Here is an 11,297-nt window from a genome sequence, read left to right on the forward strand (position 1 = left end):
AGCTTGAAATATATTCATGTTAGCACAAACGAATCACAGAACAAATAAACGCATACTGCACGCAGTGTAACAAAAACTCGAAGTGAAGAGTAAACCACAGCCGTAAGCAACGTCGTGAACTCGTTAGGTTTTCATTACTTGATTCAATCATTTAGATAATTTATTTTGGTCAAGTTAACCTAGGCGTAACTTTCTTCTACTAGCATTTTAAAAACATATTAATATTTAATTTCCAGGAGCCGCTGGCTTCCATGGACAAACCGCCGACGCCGTGAACGTGGCCGCCCACAACAGTCTGGTCTCCGGCGCTGCCCTCGACAACCTCGTCGGCATCCAGGGTGGCTTCCTCTCCCAACAAGACGCACTCGACGCCAACTTCATCGCGTCCCAGGAGTTCAACGGAGCCTCTGGATCTAACGAGCTCGCTTACCAAGTCAACGGAGCCGCGCATGGCAATGGACTCGTCCAGGCGACTAAATATAGTGATGAAGGGAAGTACACTAGTGGCTCGCTGATCTTAGATGATTATAGACTGCCGACTAAAGCTGAGGCTCAAAAGATCCATGGTCATCAGGTTAATATTCTCGCTGGTGCTGCCGATTATTCTTCGGGGCAATCTAGTGGATACTCTTCGTTCTCATCGGGACAAAACTCTCAATATCAATCAAGTGATTACTCCGACAATTCTGGGGCGTACGTACATGACCCTTCAGGTGACTATGCTGAGCCTTACAAGCATGTAGGTTCTCCAGTTGTCCCATACGCCCATGATGATTCTGCTTACAAACACTCCAGCGACTACTACGATTACGGAAGATATTCGGCATCTTCTGGAGCTGATAGCAGCGGACAATATGTACATGATAACTCTGGGTCTTATGTTGACGATTCATCAAACTACAAGGGATCTTATAACTCTGGTTCCTACAGCGACTCGGGAAAATACCAAGCTGGTATTTACAAAGAATCTTCACTTACCGCTAACGGATATAAAAGTGACAGTGGATCGTACAGTACGGATTATTCCGGTTCATACACACATGACGACTCTGGTAAATACGTGGCTGGTGTATATAGAGCTGACGGCCATATTGGAGGGTATAATGGAGCTTCATCAGCTAATAATGCTCTGAACAACCAAGTGTACCATGGAAGCTACAGTAGTGCTAACAGTGGAAACTATATCAGCGATTCTAAGGCCTATACTGGTGGATCGCACACTTTAGCAGCAGGATCTGTTAATGTCGGTCTGGTGGGCAAGACTACTTTGGTTGATACTGGATATACTGACCAGTTTAACTATGACGCCTCTAAAGCATCCACCAGTGGCTCCCAATCGTTTGGTCATAATATTATCCATGACAACCAACATACGGGACACGTCTCATATGTTTCACAACCGGCAGTTTCTATTAATCACGTCGGAACAGACTCACACAACTTGGATGGTTACAGCTACGTCACTACTCCTACTTCATCTGGAATCCCCACTACTGCTACTCCGTTCGCTATTACCACAGCGTTACCGACAGTAGCATACAAAACTACCTTCGTACCTGAAGCACCTAAGACCAGCGTTAAGCAAATCTTCGGCATCATTCATCCTGCCGTTACGTATGTTCAACCGACAGTGGTACCTGTAAAACAATACGTTAGCAGCACACCTAAAGTGGTTATCGATGACTACAATCAGGCAGCTGACTATCATCAATATGAGAACAAGGACTATTCTGGCTACCAAGTCGTTAATGCCGCATCAGTGAAAAGTGAATCTTCTGGTTACGACTATTCAAAACCAGCCATCAAGTTTGAAGACGGAATAACCTACTCTACTCCCGCACCGATATCTGTCTCCACATACAAACCGCAAGGATTTAGCCATAGTCAGCAAACTCTACATAAGGTAGAATCTGTGGGTTATGATTACTCCAATGCCTCACCAGTGACAGAAGAACCTTTCAAAAAGGTTGTAGCTTACACCACTGGTCCCAGCGTCAGTACATACGCTGAGCCCACTGCGGCGACGTACACTCCTCAGTCATTCAGTCATCAAACCATTCATAAAGTAGAAAGTGCCAAAGTGTACAACCCGGCTGCGGAGGTCGGATCTGGTTACAACTACGTCCAATCAGGGGTAACCTACGAGCCACCAAAGACTGTAGTCACATACACTACACCCCAGCCGGCTCTAGAAGTCCAACCTGCTGTCTCTACCTATGAGCCGCAAGGTTTCAGCCATCAAACTCTACATAAAGTAGATGCTAGTCAAGTTAACACTTACTCTCAAGAAAGTTCTGGGTACCATTATGGGAAACCCGCTGTTAGCTTTGAAGAAACCGCCAAGAACGTTGTCCAGCACGTTACACCTGCTCCAGCAATTGTTTCTACATACAATCCACAATCATACAGCCATCAAACAATTCATAGGGTCGAGAACAGCAACGCTTATGGTCAATCAGAAGAAAGTGGATACGACTACACCAACCACGGTGTTAGTTATGATCAACCACAAACTGTAGTTGAGTATACAACAACTCAACCAGCTCTAGCTGTCTCTACGTACGAACCAAAAGGCTTTAGTCATCAAACTCTACATAAGGTAGACGCTGGCCGAGTGAACACTTACTCTCAAGAAAACTCTGGATATAGTTATGTCAAACCCGCCATTACTTTTGAAGACACCTCCAAGACTATTGTTCAACATGTTACACCTTCACCAGCAATTGCTTCGACCTACAGCCCACAGTCGTATAGCCATCAAACAATTCATAAAGTCGAAAACAGCAAGTCTTATGCTCAATCACAAGAAAGTGGTTACGACTACACGAACCAGGGCATCAATTACGAACAACCACAAACCGTAGTCGAGTACACGACAGCCCAACCTGCCATCACCGTGCAGCCAGCGATATCTCACTACCAACCCCAAGTATTCAGCCACGAAACTGTTCACAAAGTCGACACTGCTCAAGTCCATACTTATTCCCAAGACTCATCATTCTCTGGATATGATTACCAGAAGCCTGCAGCCAAGTTCGAGGAAGCCCCAGCAATCGTAACTTATTCGACCCCGGCGCCAGTTGTTTCTACCTACAAGCCACAGTCTTATAGTCATCAAACCATCCACAAAGTAGAAAAGGTAGTTCCAGTGTCATCTACACCTGCACCTAAAGTTGAACTCGCTTACCAACCGGCTGTATCTTATTATGAAAACCCTATACTAAAATACACTCAAAAGGTAACACCCACGCCATACGTAGAACCTACTGCCGCTGTTTATACTCAAACATACAAGCCTATAAGCCATCAGCATGAGGTGAGCCATATTGTCAGCCAACCTGCTCAGTACGAAACATCACATCAATCGTACAACTACAACACACAATCCCTAAACTTAAACCAAGGGTACTCTTACAACCAGCCAGAGATTCAACGAGATGTAGAAACAGTAAGTCCTAAATCTTACTCTGATGCTAGTGAAGTTTCTCACCAAACATACCACCTTTACAATGACGATACTCAACACAAATCGAAGGACAACGTTGTGTTTGTATCAAGCACTCCAGCGACACTCGCTTATCAAGAGCATTACGCTGAATACGAGGCCCCTAAGAAGGCTTACAAGGCACCCGAATATATTCCACCAAAGACAGATTACCAAGAATCGTATATAGTGTCATCAACTGCTAAGCCGATAGTTCAGGAGCAAGCCGTTTTCCACCAAGCTCAAGATAACTATGATTACAAATCGGAAGACTATTCCCAGCAGTACGAAAATGTGCAGAGTTACGTTCCCGCTCAGCATGTATCGTTCACTACTTCTCACATTGAACAGCCAAAGAAGATAGAAAATAACCAATATTCGTCATTCCAAGTATCATACCAAACTCCAGAGATCCAGGTAGCCAACAAGGCTGAGGAATACCTCCCACCTATAGTCTCTACCGTAGCACCAGTAGTAACATCTACTTATAGGCCAGTTACCTATTCCACGACATCTCGGGAGTATTTGCCGCCCACGCCAGAACCTATCCCTACCTACAACGTTCCTGAATATCTACCTCCTAAAACAGAAAATACCTATCTGCCACCGGTAACAAGAAAGACATACGTGAAGTCAACTACAGCGGCCCCTACTTACAGATACACTGAGTCCACGACTTACAAAGCACCTGAATATCTGCCACCATTAGAAGAAACTGCTCAGGGTCTAGTTAATTTCGAAAGTGATGGCCAATCATTTACATCTAAAATTCTGTACAACCCTTACAAATCAGTGTCATCGGAAGCACCCATAGTTGTATCCACTGCAGCGCCAGCAAGAAAGCAGAATATCGTTGTTGCGACGGCCAAATCGCATGCTTACACCACGTCATCGCCTGCGTATGTGTCAAGTACTTACAGTCCTTCAACTGTAACTTCTACCTACGCTCCGTACAAACAGGAGCTCGTCGAGGTCACCCCAGCGCCTATCCGTAGGGCGAAGCCAAAGGTAGCTGTAGTGACTAAGATAAATGATTTCAACCCTCTTCTCGTCAGGAAGTTGGGCGCTGTTTGCAGTTGTCAATCCCCAACTGTCGTACTCAAAGGAACACGCCCCAAGGTTCAAGATCAAGACTTCTTAGATTATAACAACGATTACGATGACTCCAGCCGCGGTGACATAAACGATAACCAATGGGCTCAAAAATCTAGGAAAATTGTGTCAAATGTTAAGACTGCTACTGTGGCTCCTTACGTTTCTACCACTTTCAACCCTATCATTGTCCCCGATGACTCTTTCTATCAAGACCTCTCTGAACAGAATGAGTATGTATCAGTGACGCCCAAGAGGAAAGAAGTATACGTATCAAGCACTCCCGCCATCGTTACCTCTACAGAAAAGGTTTACACGATAAGACCACGCGTAAAGGCTGTGACTGTCGCCCCTACATATAAAACCGTCTTGTTGAAACAGGAAGTAGCCCCTACTGCTATTGTCAAGCAAGCCATAGTAGCAGGGTCAGAATCTGGATCCATTGAATCTCAGTCGTTTGACCGATATGGGCCTGGTGGATGGAGAAGCAGAGACGAAACCTTGCAAGGGTCCGTCGACTGTCAGAGAGCTGGACTTTTCAGACACCCCAAACAATGTAACAAGTTCTACGCTTGCAGATGGGATTGTACCAAGCAGAGATTCACCCTCCACGTGTTCAATTGTCCTGTTCAGCTGAGTTTCGACCCCAGCCTGGGAGCCTGTAACTGGCCGAGCCAGGGCCCCGCCTGCCAGGGCGACACACTACTCACCAACGCTCTGTAAAATCTAGTATCTTATTTAATCGTGCCATCGAAATTGTGATAAAATGTGATCACGAAATGTACCAGGGATACTTGATGTTGATGTCTCTCTCAAATTAATCTTAGAAACTTATTTATTTGTTCGATTTTGTTAATGTTACGTTGTAGTTATTTATTACTTGTGCTTCAGAATGCTTTTTGCTTGCTTAGCAACCATTAGTTACGATTTTTTGTGTTTCCAAAACTGTGTTCATTGTTAATTTGTACTCACAACTTTTATTTTGCAACTCATTGCGCACACTTATATTTTTAAATTATTTATGTTTACCGTAGTTACCTAAAATATAAGGTTACCATTATCTAGTTTATATAACACGTTTTGTTATGTAAAATAGTGAAGTCATTTTTGTATAATTCTCGTTTATTGTGTATTATAGAGCGTATACGCTGTATGATTGTAAATACATTTTTATTCAATAATAAAGCATTTTATTTTAACAAAACATAAAAGCGAATAAAAAACTAGTAATATGTTTTCAGTAAATACAAAACTAAGTGGAAGGGGGCTCTTCCATATGCAGGGGTTAAGCTTAAAATCAGGTTTCAATAAAAACATTTAAATGTTTAGAGTAACAGGTTTCTCAACCTCTTTCAATACGCAAGCATACTTCGATACGACAGGATCCACCTCCTCTTCGATAAACTCAGTCACTTGTTCCGGAGCCCTTCCGATAAAGGTGGACGCGTCCAGAATCTTGTCCAACTGAGAGATGATCGGCGCGAAGTACGCATCCTTCTTCACACGGTCAATAAGATCATTGTCTTTCCCATGCTGTTTAACTTGAGCTCCGGCTTCGTGAGAAAGAACCCTGATCTTCTCGTGGCATACTTGACGATCCCCGCCGGCTTGGACCATAGCCATTATAATGTTCTCTGTGGCCATAAACGGCAGTTCTTGGGCAATATGCCGCGCGATAACTTTGGGGTACACGACTAAGCCTTGGCAGATGTTAAGAAGGGTGAGTAAAGTCGCGTCAGCGGTTAGGAAGGCCTCAGCGAGCGTGATGCGACGATTGGCGGAGTCATCCAAAGTACGCTCAAGCCATTGAACTGCATGAGTGTTAGCTGCATTTGCGTGCAGAGTGATCAGATGGCGAGCAAGCGCGCAACAGCGCTCCGAACGCATAGGATTCCTTTTATAAGGCATAGCGCTAGAACCAATCTGCGACGCTTCAAAGGGCTCCTCAACTTCCTTACGGGAAGCAAGCAGACGAATATCAGAGCACATTTTATGCACAGTCGCTCCTAAACCAGATAAAGCCGCAACTACCTCTAAGTCAACCTTTCTGGAGTAAGTTTGTCCTGTGACCAGGTAGCGTTTGTCGAAGCCAGCGAGTTCAGCTACTCTCTTGTCAAGAGCGCGTACTTTAGCGCTGTCACCTTTGAAGAGTTGCATGAACGATGCTTGGGTGCCAGTGGTGCCTTTGACGCCGCGGAAGCGGAGGTCGTCTCTTGCTCGTGAGAGGGCGCGTTCATCCATGATCAGATCGCTGAGCCAGAGAGAGGCACGCTTACCCACCGTCGTCAGCTGCGCGGGCTGCAAGTGCGTGAAGCCTAGGATTGGTAGCGATCTGAAACGTAATAAATAAATAATAATAATAATTAATATTATGGGACATTATTACACAAATTGACTATGTCCCTCAGTAAGCTCAATAAGGCTTGTGTTGAGGGTACTTAGACAACGATGTATATAATATATAAATATTTATAAATACTTAAATACATAGAAAACACCCATGACTCAGGAAAAAATATCCATGCTCATCACACGAATACATGCCCTTATCAGGATTTGAACCCGGGACCATAAGCTTCGTAGGCAGGGTCACTACCCACTAGGCCAAACCGGTCGTCAAAAATCGTCGTAATACATTTCTATCAGCAATGAGACTTTGGAATTCCATAGCCTAGAAAAGTAGATAACGAATTCGATGTTGGTACTGCGAACTACTTCTCTATCACTCTTACATATTCGAGTGAAAATAAATTTTGAAATTAGAAGTTGATTCGAACATCAACGTAGTTAATTGTTGGACACCTACATATCAAGATTGTTTCGCAACTCATCTACCGTACAATCAAGTTTCACATAGTTAGCATAGCTACTTAAGAATTTGCATAAATTCTTAGGTGTATTTGTGTTTCATTTATCTATCTATAATAGTAACTGAGTCATGCAGGAGGTAATTAAATCAGCATCCCACCGATCCCATGCACATAAAACAAAGTGCTTTCGAGATATTAAGTTATATAACCTGGCTGCTTCTTTATAATTATCAGTTTGTTATGATACTCGTTGTGGGACCCTAAAGCGACAATAACATCACGCAATGGGGCGAAAATTGCCATTTTATTTGATTGAAGAAATAAACAGCCACAGACACAGACTTTCAGCGAAAAAGCCCTGAGTAGTAAAGTTGTAGCCTGAGTGAAGATTAGATTTTTTTACTTTACTGAATCTACGCCCCATGTCGATTGTCGGTGAGTACGAACGGACTCCAAGTTAGATGATTAACATTGCATCGGGGCAGCGTTCAGAGAATGAATCTAAAAGACAACTTCTAAAAACTTACTTGTATTCATCAGCAAACTTCGCCAACCGACTAATGACAGCCGCAAGCCTCGGGAGCAGCAGATCCAGTCCATGCTTCAAAGTAATCAAATCCGTATTATCCCCGACATAACATGAAGTAGCCCCAAGATGTATAATAGGCGCGGCAAGGGGGCAGCGTTCGGCCAGGGTATGAACATGAGCCATGACATCATGACGGACTTTCTTCTCGTGTTCTGCTGCAGCTGCGAAGTCGATGTCGTGGATGGCGGACTCCATCTCAGCGATCTGCTCGTCGGTGATGTCGAGGCCTAGCTCCTGGAATGAGAAATGGCTAGAGTTAAAAGTCAGTCAAATCTAAGCAACAAATTCGTGGAAACGTTATCGTAAAGTCGCCTTCGTTTCGTTTTCTTTTAACTAAAGAAGTGGTGACCAAACGTCCTTTTTAAAAATAATATTATTCCATTTAGCTGCTTATTTTCTGATTTCACAATTACTATTAAGCATGTCAATACTTTTACACTAAGATTACTTATTAAATGAAGCGCTGCACTGGTGGCCTAGCGGTAAGGTGGCCTAGGCGGTAGCGACTTGCAATCCGGAGGTCGCGGGTTCAAACCCCGGCTCGTACCAATGAGTTTTTCGGAACTTATATACGAAATATTATTTGATATTTACCAGTCGCTTTTCGGTGAAGGAAAACATCGTGAGGAAACCGGACTAATCCCAACAAGGCCTAGTTTACCCTCTGGGTTGGAAGGGCAGATATATGGCAGTCGCTTTCGTAAAAACTAGTGCCTACGCCAAATCTTGGGATTAGTTGTCAAGCGGACCCCAGGCTACCATGAGCCGTGTAAAAACGCCGGGACAACGCGAGGAAGAAGGAGATTACTTAAATCCGTACCTATCATATTTTGAAATTCTAAAATACGCCCCCGAGGTGTTGTTACCAAACAAGGTGATGTTCATATGTCAACAGCAGCAGGGCCTTTTGCTTAGCTGTATAGCTATTAGTAATAGCGATTACTGTCGCGATTAAATCTGTCACTCATTTTATTTAGGAATTTGATTATGACAAAGCCCGCGTCAACGCCGCAGGAGTACCTAATGCAGCTGCAGTGGCGTGATACCAGTTAATTAAAAACAATACATTAAACTCTAATTATTAATTTGACAAGTGTCAACACCGCATAAATACAGGTTGACACGAAAGTCACGATACAAACAATAAACACGCTCAATAAATTATAATTAGTGAAGTCATGAAAAGAGATGATGAAGTAGCGTTGAAAACCGCTTGACACTACCTAATTTGTATGGTTAATCTTCTATTCAAAATAAGGTCCCACAGTTGCTAAAGCCCAAGGGCATATTACAAACTCTCATTTACACGTATTTATGTAAACTCAAACTCATACTTTCAACCTTTAAGCATACACCATAAAGTTGAATTTGTAAGTACTGGTCTACCAGATACGAGTTTGTAATGATTACCTCGATATACAGTTTCAAATTACCTTCGCTTTCCCTTCAACGACAAAATAAATGCGACTTCCTCGCGTCAAAAGTGCCCTGTGTACGAAAAAGGTCATATCTACACTAAATTCTCATGTCACTTGCGACGTTTTGCGCACGCGTTTAAAATAATGCGCAAGGGCCGTTGCTAAATTGAGATTTTGACGTTTCACCATCTCCATAATGCATGAAATTGACATCGTGATCCCTTTGGAAGACAATAAGTACTCTATGATATTTTGAAATATTCTATGAGATTTTACTGATCTATGAATTTTAAAATATTTTTATATAGATTAGGATGTTTCTTCCTTTTGTACCATTATCTATGTGGAAACGTACAAATAGAAACAAAACCAGCAGTGAGCATCAAAACATAAGTAAATTAAATTTTTTACATGGCGGCTGGATTGGGATGTCACATTTTTCAATGTTTTCGGTGGGTATGTAATGTACGTAGGTTTGTAGTCTTGTTGCAGTCATTTTGTATATACATATGTCTTTACTATACATGTAAATATTTACATGTATATGTATATTTACATGTTATAGATAGTGAATACATATGTATTCACTATCTATACAATCCGAGAAAACTGTTTGAAATACATCTCACAAGTAAACTATGTTGGCCAAAAATCTATCTGTTTAATTAAGAATTACCAATGAACCCCCTTATTCATAAAACTTTACAAACCTTTCTTAAATTTTGTCCCTTTCTAACAAACACAAACGGCTAAATGACAGACAAGTACAAGGGATTATCAAGCTTAACAATAAGCGTTTATGAATAACGCCACGCCATTGGCGTCAGGGGGCCTACCGCGAAAACCGAAATTCGCAAATTGCGGGGAACTTTCTCTTTTACTCTCACTAAGACGTAATTAGAGTGACAGAGAAAAATGCCCGCAATTGACGAATTTCGATTTTCCCAGTAGCCGCCCAGGTATCTTGATTTACAAAGCTTATGAAAGTATTGTTTGGTGAACTGGTTAGTCATGGCATCGAATTCATTTATTTAATTGCCATTACACAATTGGTTTACTTTTATAGCAGAGAAAATCGTATAAACGATGCCTCTTTTTAAACACACAATTTCATTGTACAGGCAAATGGGACTGTTTCAAATGTTTGAAGCCTTTAAATTGTCCTTTGATTTTTCGATTAATTCTTGTTTTTTACTTCGTAAAACCCTTTATGCCGCATACGACCTCATAGAATAAGCTAGCGTAAAAGCAAATTCAATACGCACGAAGTATCGGGATAAGCGCGGGTTTCGGGAAGCAAGCAAGCGCCGCATTTTTAGATTTTAGTGTTTAACATACCCTCCTTAAAACTCGTTCGTAGTTAAATATTCTTGGGGACAATATTACATAAATCACTTGATTGATCTGACCACAGTATGCAAAGCTTCTACTATGGGTACTGGTACTAGATAGAAACATCCATAACTCGGGAACAAATATTCGTGATGAACAATTGAACACACAAATAAAAGCTCTTACCGGGATTTATACCTGAAAGCTCCAGCTTCGTAGGCAGGTTCACTATCCACACTATAAGAGGCGGATATTGTATATAAATATGCATTTGTCTAATTACTAACGCATGTTTCATACAGGCGGCGCGTTACTGTGTTATTGAGGCCACAACTGCGTTGAGATCCAGTCTTCTGTTCTTATTGGTTAATCAAGCAGAGAACTCCCGGGGCCAAAATTATAAAATACTACCATGTATTCTTTAACTTCTGTATGTTATGGGATCAATTACTGTATGTTGGACAGAATTGTGCAAAATTAGTTAATAAATGGTGCCCTAGAAGTTCAAGTGGTTGACTGTATTTCCCTTAGCATTACCATAATCATTTAAACGGGAAGAATAGCTTTTCGAA

The 11,297-nt window shown here is 42.2% G+C and overlaps 2 protein-coding genes across 2 annotated transcripts in view; one reads left to right on the forward strand and one right to left on the reverse strand.

Annotated features, from left to right (window-relative positions):
* LOC133521883 (uncharacterized) overlaps positions 1-5,761 on the forward strand; it is a 76,099-nt gene extending 70,338 nt beyond the window's left edge. The window contains exon 9 of the mRNA XM_061856994.1: positions 237-5,761. Coding sequence (XP_061712978.1) covers positions 237-5,299 — 5,063 coding nt within the window. The 3' untranslated portion in view covers positions 5,300-5,761. The remainder of the gene's footprint in view (positions 1-236) is intronic.
* The window catches only part of LOC133521886 (adenylosuccinate lyase), a 59,783-nt gene continuing 54,215 nt past the window's right edge, over positions 5,730-11,297 (reverse strand). Inside the window, exons 2-3 of the mRNA XM_061856997.1 lie at positions 7,914-8,209; positions 5,730-6,908 (exon numbers count right to left, since the gene is read on the reverse strand). Of these exons, the coding sequence (XP_061712981.1) occupies positions 5,894-6,908; positions 7,914-8,209 (1,311 nt within the window). The 3' untranslated portion in view covers positions 5,730-5,893. The remainder of the gene's footprint in view (positions 6,909-7,913; positions 8,210-11,297) is intronic.

Source organism: Cydia pomonella, chromosome 10, assembly GCF_033807575.1.
Source record: "Cydia pomonella isolate Wapato2018A chromosome 10, ilCydPomo1, whole genome shotgun sequence".
Lineage (NCBI taxonomy): Eukaryota > Metazoa > Arthropoda > Insecta > Lepidoptera > Tortricidae > Cydia > Cydia pomonella.